The following is a 14,405-nucleotide window of genomic DNA, read 5'->3' on the forward strand; positions in this document are numbered from 1 at the left end:
CCACCAACTTCTATATACGGATTGAAGTGAGAGGTGGCAGAAGGTACAGCTGCTAATGTTTGCTGCACAAAGCATTTAAGAGGTTGGTAAAGAAGAGCATCAAGATGCAAAGCTGGCTTGAGGATAAAGGAGCAGTGACCAAACGCTCCCTTCGGTGGCTGGTTCTGAATTCTGATGACAATCAAAAGGAGTAGCCTCTTTTAGCAGTAGGTGCTCAACATCCGCTTGGTGCAGTTCGTGTTAAGAGGACCTTGGCGAGCCAACTAGAGATTACAGATGCTGGTTAGCATGAGCCCACTGAGGAGGATACTGCTGTGAAAGCCTGTCATGGCAGGCTGCTAGGGAAATGTAGGCAATATTAATTTCCTATGCTGTCTGTGGACAGTGGTTTGCTTTAGGCATTCTTGGCAGGCTGCTAGGAAAACGTAGGCATCATCATTCCCTATGCTGTCCATGGCAATGGTGTGTTTTAGGTTAATTTATTTTTTTCATCAAATTGATACACACTTGTAGTGCTTTCCTCTTATCTAGTTTCTCAGCACTAACATAACACAACAGAAATGCACTTCTGAGGTCAAAGAAGATTTTTATTGTTGTTAATTCTTCCCCAACCACAATGTTTATGAATGAATGACGAATTAGTAGCTTTCAAGTCCGCGTTAATCAAACAAAATATATCAGTTTGCAATATACACAGCAGGTTATATTTATAAGATATTGAATGCAAAGCAAAACAAATACTTCACCGTGTAGGAACTATTTACAGCTACATCTTTCTAAGGTCTGCAAGCTGATGACCCCTGTCAGCCACGAGAAAGAGTTTCATCTACCCACACGGGATGCTGGCAGCTGGCGCCAAGCTCCAGCACGAGGTCCGGCAGATTCGAATCTGACTCTCTGCAGCCTGTTACATTCGTTACAAAGGTGTGCCCCCTCCTCTCAGACCTGGGAAACTGAGCAAGCCTTTTGGAGACTGGCCAGGTCTCCAAGACTACTCCTGTTCCCAAGCTCAAGCGAGGAAAAACAACGCCCATGTACCCTCTCTTATCAGGTCTAGTCTACTGTGAGCAAAAACACAGCTTGGAAAAATACAGCTTGGATTCTCAACTGCAATGTCTAACTCCACGTTAAAGGCAATGGGCAGCTAACCTACATATCAAATGCAATGTCTAGTGTCATGTCAAAGCCAATAGGCATCTAAGCTGAATACAAAATGCAATGTCTTATATCATGTCAAAGCCCATAGGCAGCTGAGCTGAATACAAAATGCAATGTATAATATCATGTCAAAGCCAATAGGCAGCGGAGCTGAATATAAAATGCAATGTATAATATCATGTCAAAGCCAATAGGCAGCGGAGCTGAATATCATGTCAAAGCCAATAGGCAGCGGAGCTGAATACAAAATGTAATATATGATATCATGTCAAAGCCAATAGGCAGAATACATCATGTCAAAGCCAATAGGAATGCAATGTCAAAGCCAATAGGCGGCTAGACTGGATACAGCATCTCAAAGCCAATAGGCAGAATACAGAATGTAATGGCTAATGCAATGTCAAAGCCCATAGGCGGCTCAACTGAATACAGAAAGTAATGGCTAATGCCATGTCAAAGCCAATAGGCAGAATACAGACTAATGCAATGTCAAAGCCCATAGGCGGCTCAACTGAATACAGAACATACCATGTGCTACTGGTGAACATTGAGCAACTAATATGCGCAGTGGTGAAACACAAAGTCATTGGTCAAAACAAACTTTATCAAGTGGCAGTACATTCCGCCCTTTGACCAATGAATTTTTGTTTCACATATCTCTTGTTTCAAACAAAAACAAAAAAAACATCAGCACAAAAAAAACATTATGATCAAAGCAATCCCTGTAAAGCAATAGAAGTGAATTAACACATTGATTTCATAACCTTTCACATCAGATACATCTACATAGAAAAGACTGAGCAATTTTTTCTTCTTCTGAATAAGTCTCTAATTCAACAGTGTTAGCAATTTGATGTGGCATGAGTTCTGCTCATGTAAAGGTGCACGGTCCACCTGAAAGGTTTGCTGGAAGATAAGCAAAAGTCAGAGTTCCATACGAGAGGGAAAAAAAAAAAACACAGCAAACAAGTTGAACTTGAACTGAAGGCGCAGTTTGCGCAAAATGGATCCATGGTGCTGGCACTTTACTCAGCCAGGTTCAGGTTGGGGATTCGGTCCCTTCCCCAACCCCACACGCACACACCGGAAGGGGGACCACACAGCACACTCAGGGACAGTGGCGAAACGTGGCAGGATCTGCAAAAGAAACAAGTATGACTTTTCTTGCAAATAACATTTTTCATTTAAACTGCACCCTTCCTCTTTCTTTCCCTGTTTTATAATCAGCAGGACGTTTTTGGGGCCCTTTGTTACATTCGCTGCAGGTTCTGGAGGATCACTTGGGGCTTCAGCCCACACATCAGCACTGAGGTTTTTATCTGCTGCGCCACAGCTTCCCTTTTCTTGCACTGTCAGAAGGGCTGGGGCAGACTCCTTCTTTAACAAACCTCCAATCACTGCACTTTTGTCAATTTGGGCCATTCTGTCTCCAATTTGTATCAATGAATCAGATTCTTTTCTCGGTATCAGCATAATTTCGATTTTTCCTTGGTAATTTGCAGCAATCACTTTCCCTAAAACCTGATCAATTTGCCATTTCTGTTCTGGTAACTTTCCTCTCCCCAACTGCTCTGTGACTGCTTGCATGACAGATTGCTTTTGTGCATGCTGCACAGTTTTTATCAAATCTAGGGGAATGTGCATCTCTCTCATCTCTGCCCACCTGTTAGTGGCTTTTTCTCTCAGCTGTTCACATTTCTGGGGCACCCACTTAGCCATCCCCACTAAGGCAGAATTCTGGGTGTACACTTCTCTCTCTGAATTTTTCTCATTAACATCTGCAAGGTAATTGAACCAGTTAGGTACAAGCCATGTGGCTAAAACATTATCAAAGAACCAAAAATCAGCATAAAAATGACACATCTCATGTAGCTCTTGCTTTAAAATCTGACACACATTATACAACGCTGTTCCTTCTACTGTGCCAGAAAACAACATTTCAGTCAATGAATCATTAGTAAAACAAACATGCTTTTTATCTTCAGTAGACACGAATTCAAATGGTGCACACAATTTCATCGGTAATTCTTTTATCTGTGGTACTCTAGCCCTGTCTTGCAAGTACCAGATCCATTGTATGATTCTAGCTAGGGGCACTATTTTCTTTCCTTGTTCATGATTTAAATATACATCAGTTTTTTCTTCTTGCACTGCGCAGAAACCTAAAGTCTGCATTATTTCATTTGCCAAATCACAAGCGCGCAGCTGCATATTATTTTTCACAGTGACCATATACAAAAGTGTTAGGATTTCACTCAAATGAGGGCTATTCTTTTTCCAAAAATCAAACAAGCTAATGAAACTCGGGGTGTCTTGCTCTAAAATCCTTCGTTTTACTTGTGCATTTTGCAACGGTAACTCGTAAATCACATTCTGAGCTCTCTCGTCCGTCCGTGTTATCAGTTAAGGAATGCATTTTGTGGAAACTCAGTGCAGCTCAGAGCTGTCTTAACCCCCTCATTACTGGAATGGGACAAGAAAGATTCTTCAAAAACAGCCCTTTTATAACTTTCAGTCGGGCTAATTTGCTCACGTAAATTCCTATTTTCATGTTCCAACTGCCTACATTTCTCCTGCATTTCTCTGTAAGCAGATAAAGGTATCCAGACCTTTCTGTCATCATTACTTCCAAAACACACTTTTTCTACATATATACAACGGGAATTATTTCTCAAAACAACATCAGGCATTTTAGCTACACATGCATTTTCTTCTGTAATTCCCCAAACAGAAAACAATTCACAGTTTTTCTTAGCACCATCAGGCAGTTCATCAACACATGTATTCTCAGACATGGTCTGCCGTGCTACTGTGATTCTCCAAACAGAACAATTTCTGTAATTCTCCAAACAACAAAAAACAATTACACTTTCTAAAGTGTGCACTTAGAAATCTACTAACTCGTCAAACCCCTTCTTAATCACCTCTTAATGACCGACACCCCACGACCTCTGGTACCAATTGTAGTGCTTTCCTCTTATCTAGTTTCTCAGCACTAACATAACACAACAGAAATGCACTTCTGAGGTCAAAGAAGATTTTTATTGTTGTTAATTCTTCCCCAACCACAATGTTTATGAATGAATGACGAATTAGTAGCTTTCAAGTCCGCGTTAATCAAACAAAATATATCAGTTTGCAATATACACAGCAGGTTATATTTATAAGATATTGAATGCAAAGCAAAACAAATACTTCACCGTGTAGGAACTATTTACAGCTACATCTTTCTAAGGTCTGCAAGCTGATGACCCCTGTCAGCCGCGAGAAAGAGTTTCATCTACCCACACGGGATGCTGGCAGCTGGCGCCAAGCTCCAGCACGAGGTCCGGCAGATTCGAATCTGACTCTCTGCAGCCTGTTACATTCGTTACAAAGGTGTGCCCCCTCCTCTCAGACCTGGGAAACTGAGCAAGCCTTTTGGAGACTGGCCAGGTCTCCAAGACTACTCCTGTTCCCAAGCTCAAGCGAGGAAAAACAACGCCCATGTACCCTCTCTTATCAGGTCTAGTCTACTGTGAGCAAAAACACAGCTTGGAAAAATACAGCTTGGATTCTCAACTGCAATGTCTAACTCCACGTTAAAGGCAATGGGCAGCTAACCTACATATCAAATGCAATGTCTAGTGTCATGTCAAAGCCAATAGGCATCTAAGCTGAATACAAAATGCAATGTCTTATATCATGTCAAAGCCCATAGGCAGCTGAGCTGAATACAAAATGCAATGTATAATATCATGTCAAAGCCAATAGGCAGCGGAGCTGAATATAAAATGCAATGTATAATATCATGTCAAAGCCAATAGGCAGCGGAGCTGAATATCATGTCAAAGCCAATAGGCAGCGGAGCTGAATACAAAATGTAATATATGATATCATGTCAAAGCCAATAGGCAGAATACATCATGTCAAAGCCAATAGGAATGCAATGTCAAAGCCAATAGGCGGCTAGACTGGATACAGCATCTCAAAGCCAATAGGCAGAATACAGAATGTAATGGCTAATGCAATGTCAAAGCCCATAGGCGGCTCAACTGAATACAGAAAGTAATGGCTAATGCCATGTCAAAGCCAATAGGCAGAATACAGACTAATGCAATGTCAAAGCCCATAGGCGGCTCAACTGAATACAGAACATACCATGTGCTACTGGTGAACATTGAGCAACTAATATGCGCAGTGGTGAAACACAAAGTCATTGGTCAAAACAAACTTTATCAAGTGGCAATACAACACTGTATGCTATTCGAAGAAGTCTGCCTAGAGCCTGACATCAGACACAATTTGCATGTACTGCTTTGCTATCTAATGGGGGCATAGATGTTACGCTGGGTTGCTAGGGTGGCACACGCCTTCTATTTCACCCTTAACTGATATTTGCACCACTGCGCTTTTGAAAAAAAAAATTATGGATGTATGTATGTAGGTACTTCATGTAGGAACTTGCACAGAGCTTGTGCAAATTATCCATGGGAAATGTTCCGAAATGTCCTTTGAGTTTGGATCCTATCGGGAAATCGTTGACTACGGCACTTTATTTTTCCTTTTTTATCAATGGATCTATGTATCATGGCCCTTTATCCAGGACCCATTCTTTGAAGGATGTTTGCACCATGGCACTGTATGCAAAAGCTTCCACAGACCTTAGTAAAAGTCCGATTTGAAATGTTTTGAAAGTCTCTGCTGAAGAAGGAGACTGTTGACTTTGTGATGGGCTCTTAGGAGGGACAAGGAACAGCAATTTCCTCTTTCTGCTGTCAAGCCGAGGCTGCTTAGGCTCATTGTTGATATTGGGTCATGCCCTTGAGTAAAAAACGCCTCCCTCCCCTCTATCCTGACAAACTGAAGCTTTAAGGCTCATTGTTGATGCTGGGTTACACACTTGAGCTTTTATCATATGTGATGACTGATTGATAATGAAATGATATCTGTAATATTTATGGTTTTATTTAATTATTAAATTATTTCTTTAATGTTTAAGGGTTTATTCGATTTTAGTTGCCTCAAATGATTTTACTTCTCGTTTGCCCTTACAGTGAGTGTGAGTTAAAGATGTAAAGTTTATGTTTCTAATTAACTAATAAATCCTAAAGTTACCTCAGTCTTTTGAGACCTGTTGCTGCAGGTATTACTATATGTAGTTGGTGTGCCCTTCACTGGTGCAGGCACTACCGAAGAACTTTCTAGCTCTATTTCTTGAAATCTGTCTTTGCTGGCTACATTCATTTCTTTTAAGTCCCTCTCTTTCTCCTTCTGTGTGCTCCCATGGCCTTGACTTGCATTTCTTTTCTATCCTGACTTTTCAAATATCAGATGATACCACGCATGCTCTTAACCCCGCTGACTTTTACAAAGGGTTGCAGTATGATGGTAATCTTAACCATGCAATTGCAGTGGTATTGACTGATACATTTTCTCTCACTCCTACCCTTTTACATTTACCCCTTACATCCCATTATTCTTGCCCTTCCCTAAAACGTAAAAAACCCTTTAAACTCTTACAACCCAGTATTCTTATCCAACTCGGAACCTTAAAACCCTTTCTACCCTTTGCCTTTACCCACACCTGAACCCTACAATCCGCTGGAAAACCCTTACTACCCCATACTCTGACTCATCCATGAAACCTAAAAGCATTTACTACCTGAACCCTAACCCCATACCCCTCCACGTACCCTAAAAAAATAACTTCTCATTTGGTGTTCCAGGTCATCTCTCGCCTCATGATACATTAGATGATTTTCAGTCTGTTTGGCACATTGCAACTTCACTGTCAGCTCATTGTTCACTCCAAGATGTTTCCAGTGTGTTCCTACTTGTGCTACAAGTATCCTGGATTTTGCAACTTATCTTCCTATATTCTTATAGGTTTCTTACTTTCAGCATTTCTTCCTTTAAGAACCCAAATTTTCTTCAGTCTGTCACCATTTACACTCTTTCTTCAGTCTCCATTCTGAATTCAGCAGTGGAAATCGGAGGCCTAATCTAAGCATAAGAAGGCGTTCATTTTAATGTCTGAGAAGACCTGCTCTTGACACTACCATGCTATGCTTGAGAACTGTCAGACTTCATATAGCCCTAATAACAGGCAGGTGTGACCTTGTGAAGGGGTTGTTGTAGGTTACTACTGCTTTAGGACAGTTCATATCTTCACTGGCAGCCCACATAACCCTCCCCACTCCTACCTACAAGGAATCTCCTAGTATAATCAGTAAGCTAATCAGTAAGCCACCTTCCTCCTTCTAGCCACCAGCCACCTGGGAAGCATTAGAGGAAGGGGGTCTTCAAAAATTATAGCATTGGCTCCTGGCTTTAAATCAATCCTATTTTAGGGAAATGGTGGACTCTAGGAAGGATGTTGCAATCCCTTACAAGAGTGGGTGACACACTTCAGTAACATCTACACAGCCATTAGTAAAGATGAGGGAACTAATAATGACATTAAGGGCTATTAAAATACCTATTTTACCCAGGAGGATATATCCTCAATTGAATTTACCCTGAAGGAAATAAACACAGCTATTTTAAAAAGTGTGAGCAGTAAATCTCCCAGCCCCAATGGGTCCCTTTGGACTTTATAAGTTGAATACTGATCTATTCAGCAACGTTCTGAGGACCGTGGATAAATTGGGTGAGTTAGACAGGTGGTCACAATTAATTATCATACCCACCTTTAAGAAGAGTACATGCAATGATTCCTGTTGTTATCATCCCATATCCCCTCTGGATTCTTTGACTAAGGTGTTCGGATGGATACTCGTTGCCAGATTTGAGGCTTGAGCAGAGGAAAATGGACATACAGTATCAGTTCTGTAGAGGTATTGTGACTGAAGACCAGTGCCTTAGTCTGTATTTATTAATAAACAAATACACAGTTGCCAAATAGGGCTCCATATATGTAAGTTTCATGGATTTATGAAGCACATTCAACTGTGTGTCACACAGCAAGTTATGGTTTATATTGAAGGACGTGGGGATTTATAAGCATATTGTTTATAAAATAAGGTAAATTGACAATGGCTCAGAAGTAAGATTCTGTGTTGGGGTAATGCTCTGAAGAAATTCAAAACAATAGAGGGTTATGACAGTGTTGTGTCCTTGCTCCCTTCCTCTTCATCCACTATATTAACACTCTTGAAAGGGTGTTGGCGGAGAGGTGCGAGGACATGCCCCAGACCAGCACTTGTGTGCTCTTTGCAGATGATGCAGACCTTATGGGCTAAACACTGGTAGCTCTGCTGTTGTTATTGAATAATTCTGCTTTATTCATGGAAGATTTGGACCTTAAAGTAAATCTGGGTAAAACATTCCTCATGAGGTGTGGTTCTAGTGTGAGCAATCCCCATAGATTTTATTTGAACAATCTGACACTTAAGCATACTGTTTACATATGTGGGGTTATCTGTGGTGGGAAAAGGAGGTGGAAGTAACACATTAGCAGCAGAATTTACCTCCAAATAAATCCTTAAACCCTTAAAACAAATGATTACCATATACTGAGCAAAGTGTATCTCAGTGGCCACATATGGGGCACGCACTGGGGGGCATATCGAGGCCCCTGTGTTACATATTGCTTCAAATGCCGGGCTCAGGAGAATGTTATCAGTCCCTAAGAGAACAGTATCATTGTGCCATGGAGAGTTAGGTTTGAAGTATATAGCTCATATAAAATGTTGCCCGCTTTTATTGTGGCATAGGGTCTGAACAAATGAGGAGGCTAGATTTAACAGGTCCATCATCACGGCCTGCCTAGCCCTCGGTTTGGGTCTTGAAATTCCATCTTGAACAACATTAAAAACATACCTATTATGTTGGGAAGACCTGATTTGTTTAATGATCCATTATTTTTAGCTGGAATGAACAAAGTAGAACTTAAGCATGCTTGTTTGCAGATGTTTGAGGAAGAGAGAGGACACCAAGATCAACTTATATGACCTGTCAACTCATAACTATAATAATAATTATTCCTCCTATTAGATTTACAATCACAGTTGATAAATATACTGGATTCTCAACAGAGATGTTTGTTGACCAGATTTAAATGCAACATAGGGCACCATCTGGTGTCATTTCCTTAATGTAACAACTATTCACAAACGTTGGTCACGTACCCATGTGCTAGTTTGTCAGCTCAGGGTGTACTCCTTTTAATGTTTTCTGTCACTTTTATGACTTGTCTAGAACCAGTTTTGTCAAGCCTTTACTGAGAAGATACTTGTTCAGAAACTGTTATACTGCATTAAGGGCCTCATTACAAGGCTGGCGGTCTTGAGAATGCCAGCCTCGTGGTGGCAGTCGGACCGCCACACTCCAGGTGGTCCGACCACCACATTACGACCCTGGCAGTCAGACTGCCAGGGGACACCCGCCACAACCAGGAACAAGGTTCCCGGTGGATTGGCGGCAGTCTGAATTGTGGTCAGCCCCGGTGGCACTGAGTTCAATGCTGCCGTGATGATCACAAGTCTAGTTTCTGCCATCCTTTTCATGGCGGGGACCCCACCATGAAAAGGCTGGTGGAAACCCAGTGCTGGGGGGGGGGCCTGCACTGCCCACGACCATGTTGTGGGCAGTGCAACGACACCCCTGCCCAGCATCCTCGGAATGCATACAGTCTGCTACGGCAGACAGTGTGTATTCTGTGGGTGCTGGTAGCACCGTCTGTGCGACCGCATTGACCTCAGCTCCATGAGGAGTTGAGGCCAATGCCGCTGCACAGTTTCTACTGGGCTGAAACCTTGGATGGTTTCTGCCAGTCAGCCCAGTGGATACCTTGTAAAAGGGCCGGAGAGGAGGGAGACCGTCAGCTCCGCAGCAGTCTCCTCTCCACAGGTGTGGGGGTCCAGGTTTCAGACTGCCAGACTTGTAATGAGGCTCTCAGTTTTCTTCAGCAACTATTGTCAGTCGAAGTATGTTCTGCCATTTACACTTATTTATGCCATGTTCAGCGTATGAAGAAATACTTTTCTCCAGGTAGTCCATCACTGAGTGGATGTTGAAATACTGTCTTGCTAAATATTTGTTCTTTTATCACACCGATTAGTTTTATTGTGGAACTGTGTGTTGATGAATTCAGTATTTTTATAAACTGTACTCCGCCCCTGAAAGCAGTGGATGAAACAAACTTTAGGACTGTAAAGTTAGTACTAGTAACTTTTTACACATAGGCAGCGGTCACTGACACTGGTGCGGAGAACTCCCCATGGTAAAGTACAGGACAAGTAAAAATGTTTATTGAACGTTCAGAAAATATAGCAAAAATATTTGCATGTTAAATATTACTGCAAAATAATTCCATATATTTCTAAACCTCGAACAAATTAAAATTGTTACAGCACTGTTATCTTATAAGTGTATTACAAATGAATAAATTTAAAAATATGTAATTAATGTATAACAATGTATTTAAATATGTATTCCAAAGAATCCAACCTACAATAAAATGCCTCTGGTCACTTAATATGTATTAATAATGATTAAACATTTTGTATGGAATTGTTTTTTTTTTTTACAAAACAATTAAAGTGAATGTATTTTTAAATTTTAAAAAGTCTATTATAAAATAATTATTTCTGTATATTTGTAACATAAACATTAAATAAAATATATATAATATTTTTTTTAATATATTTTTACATTATTTCCTGTAGGATTTTTTTTTTTTTTACAAAACAATTAAAGTGAATGAATTTATAAATTTTAAAAAGTCTATTATAAAATAATTATTTATGTATATTTGTAACATAAACATTAAATAAAATATATATAATTTATTTTTACATTATTTCCTGTGGAAACATTTAAGTCTACACTTTAGAGTAACTTTATACTTGGGCACTGTGAATTGCCAAAGTGGTAAAGTTACTACAAAGCGTAAAAGTAAATCTACATTTGAATACATGTATACATGTAAATTTACCTTTGTGAAAGGGCCGTGAATATTTCACAGCGAAGCATTAAAAGGGTTGTTTTATGTTAGATATAACAGGAGCTCCTTCCTGCCAAACTGGCAGTTCCCCGCCTCATTTAGAGATTTGAAACCATTGACTTTGTACTGGTGGAGCCGTACATTGCTGGAGCTTCTGCTGGCACCCCAGGTATGCAATAACAAGCACCACCCCATACGCTATAGGGCCTTGATTGTCAGCGCCCATTCCATCATCCAAGGCATGGTTGGTCTGGGAAGGCTAAATCAAAAGTGACCCTCACCCACAGGAGAAAACCTCCCATGGATCTGCAGTGCCATCAATTTTTCTTGTAGGTTTTCAGAAACAAATCACCCTTTGGTGATTTTGTCTCTGAAATACAAAATAGAATGCAAAGCAAGCTGCAATAAGATGGAAATCTTCCTGGCATTAGGTTTTTCTGAAATGCACTTTTGGCAAAACAATCCTCGCCAATTAGGGAGGAAACTTTAAATCAGGATGATTGTTACCTCCGGGTTGCACAGTAATGGAACCCTAGGTTGTACAGATGAGTCCACTGCTACCTAAATCTTGTCTAATGTCTCCTCTGACCTCTATCCTCCAACAAACTGTAGCAATCCATTTCTCTAAAATGTATTGCAGTGTGACCCTAAACCCCCCCCCGTGCTATGCTCCTGCTCAAGCCATGTTGCTGTCTCCTGTTAAAAAGTGAAATTCTGCGCTCCCCAAGTGCAAGTTTAGACAAAAGCCATGGGCCAGGGAAAATCAGCCCTATTTGCGATGGCTCTGAATTAAGTCTTTTTGTCACCTTTTCAGGTCAGCTCCCAGAGACACAAAAACTTGAAGATCAAAAAATTGGCTAATGTATTTATTTGTTTATTTATGTATTTATTTGCGTTGTTTTGAGAGTTGATGGGGAGAGTAATGTTAAAGATATGCTATAAAAGTATAATGGAATCCTTAAGATTAAAAGAGAAAGTTAAGGAAAGATGCGTACAATCAGTTTCCCTCCACTGAAAACAAGCAATCACAAAACCAGTAGTTCTAGGTTTAATATTCTTACGGAGACAATATCAACACATTATTACAAGACACACAGAAAATAAATTGCAGCAGCGGACAGAGTGTTATAGTGGCTATAGCTGTAAAATAGTCTCCCTTGCAGCTGAAAGCAAGCACTTGAGTGAAGGAGGAAAGCAAGTACTTGAGTGAAGGAGGAAGGATGTACCCAAAAAAAACAATCGCATTAGGTGTGAGATGAATGTTCTCATGATCTGAGAGAAAATGTGAATGACTAAGGGCCACATGTACGATGCTTTTTGCACGTCGCAAACAGCGAATCTGGCTGTTTGCGATGTGCAAAAAGCACTTCCCGATGCACAAACCCAGTTTTGCGATTCGTAACATTGTTACCGAATCGCAAAACCGGATTGCGACTCGCAATTAGGAAGGGGTGTTCCCTTCCTAATTGCGACTCACAGTGCGATGTAGGATTGTTTTGTGACTGCAAATGTGGTCGCAAAACAATCTAAGTTACCACCAGTGTCACACTGGTGGTAACATATTCGCAAATGGGAAGGAGTCCCCCTGGGACCCCTCCCCCTTTGTGAATGTCACAGAATTTTTTTTTTCAGAGCAGGTAGTGGTACTACGGACCACTGCCTGCTCTGAAAAAATTAAACAAAAACATTACATTTTTTATTTTTGTATAGCATCTTGTTTTCCTTTAAGGCCTCCATCCCTGTGAGGGCCGCCATTCCCAAGGGGATCGCAAATTGTGACCTACCTCATGAATATTCATGAGGTGGGCATTTGCGACCCCCTTGCGAGTCGCAAATAGTGTCAAGGACACTATCCTACATTTGGATTTGCGACTCGCAAATTGCGAGTCGCAAATCGGAACTTTGCTACATGTGGCTCTAAGTCTCAACCCAATGAATAAAACAGGCTCATCGAAGAAAGCCAATTGTTGAAAGGGGTGGACCCAAAGCCCATTCCATTTATGTTGTTAGGAACAGGTTTGTTTGACACAGTTGCTGTCAAAAGCCATACCTCCAAAAGCGTGGAATGGTTCAGGTAAGAACTAAGGGTAAAGCGTAAATAAAGTGAAGGAAGGTTTTGTCTGAGCATTATTGTTGGGAAACCAGAAGCTCACGTTCCCCCCCATCATATTGACCAAGTTACGCCCCTGGGCTTGAGCCCCTGAAAAGATTCAATCAGTGAAGGCTTCCTTACTATTGTACAGTCAGAGCCTGATTTGCTTGAATATTAATATTATTTGTATTTTATTTTTCAGACTTCCTGATACACTAGCAAGGCTGGATTTGAAAGGCAACTATATCGAGGAAATTGGGGACCTGCAGCTGAAGCACCTGAAGCAATTGCAGGTCTTAAATCTACGAAACAACAAGATTTCCGCTTTGGACCGTAAGGTGCTCGAGTGTTTGCCTCGCCTCCGGCACCTGTATCTGGATGGGAACCCGTGGAACTGCACTTGCGACTTGCTCAAGTTGAAAAAGCTCCTGACAGAGAAAGGAATGGATGTGAAGAGTGGACAGTGCGCCCACCCCGAGGAATGCCAAGGGGAGACCTGGCTGTCTTCTCGAAGGATTCTGCAGCACTGCGAGCAGTTATACTACTACGTCGGCAAGAAAGGGAAAGAGGACAGGAGACCAGTGAAGGGTCATGTGCAGGAAACTGTCAGAGCCCAGGTGGAGGACGATGAAGAGGATTATGAAATAGACTGAGCGGGCACAATTCAGGTGCTCTGTTCATCTGAATGTCTATGTTGCCCGTTGTAATAATTTATATGTTTGTTGGTAAAAAGAAAAATATAAATTAATGACTTAATAGATTTTACTTGCTGTTGGACAGTAAAACACAGCTAGCTTTATTTGTTGGAGACAACAATTCTAAAGGTTTTACTGTTTAATAGTGTGTCACCTTTATTTAATCCCATTGTCCAGGTACTAATTTCTCTGTGTCTTTCTTCTTCCATTTATATGTTCATTTCTTAATCTGAGTTTGCTAGCAAAAACATGATTTTTATTTGAAAGATAATGCAATACTCCCCAGCACAGATCAGAGCTTTCACAGCTAATGGGTGTTTTTGGGACATGGTCGGAATTGGTGGTGCTATTTTTCTTGTACAGCACAAAGCAGGTTTTAAGTCAGACTACGGGGTACAAAATATCTACCTGCAATAATACTGACTGCTGAATATCATATATCATATCGTCAAGGTAAGTATTTACAGGCATGTGTATATTTACTATTTGTTGCAATGTACAACACGGAGAAGCCTTGAGTAAACTCAGAGAA

The 14,405-nt window shown here is 40.9% G+C and overlaps 1 protein-coding gene across 1 annotated transcript in view; it reads left to right on the forward strand.

The window, feature by feature from the left end:
• LOC138297364 (nephrocan-like) overlaps positions 1 to 14,134 on the forward strand; it is a 119,824-nt gene extending 105,690 nt beyond the window's left edge. The window contains exon 3 of the mRNA XM_069236758.1: positions 13,381 to 14,134. Coding sequence (XP_069092859.1) covers positions 13,381 to 13,831 — 451 coding nt within the window. The 3' untranslated portion in view covers positions 13,832 to 14,134. The remainder of the gene's footprint in view (positions 1 to 13,380) is intronic.
• The last annotated feature ends 271 nt before the right edge of the window (positions 14,135 to 14,405 follow it).

This window comes from Pleurodeles waltl, chromosome 5 (genome assembly GCF_031143425.1).
Source record: "Pleurodeles waltl isolate 20211129_DDA chromosome 5, aPleWal1.hap1.20221129, whole genome shotgun sequence".
NCBI lineage: Eukaryota > Metazoa > Chordata > Amphibia > Caudata > Salamandridae > Pleurodeles > Pleurodeles waltl.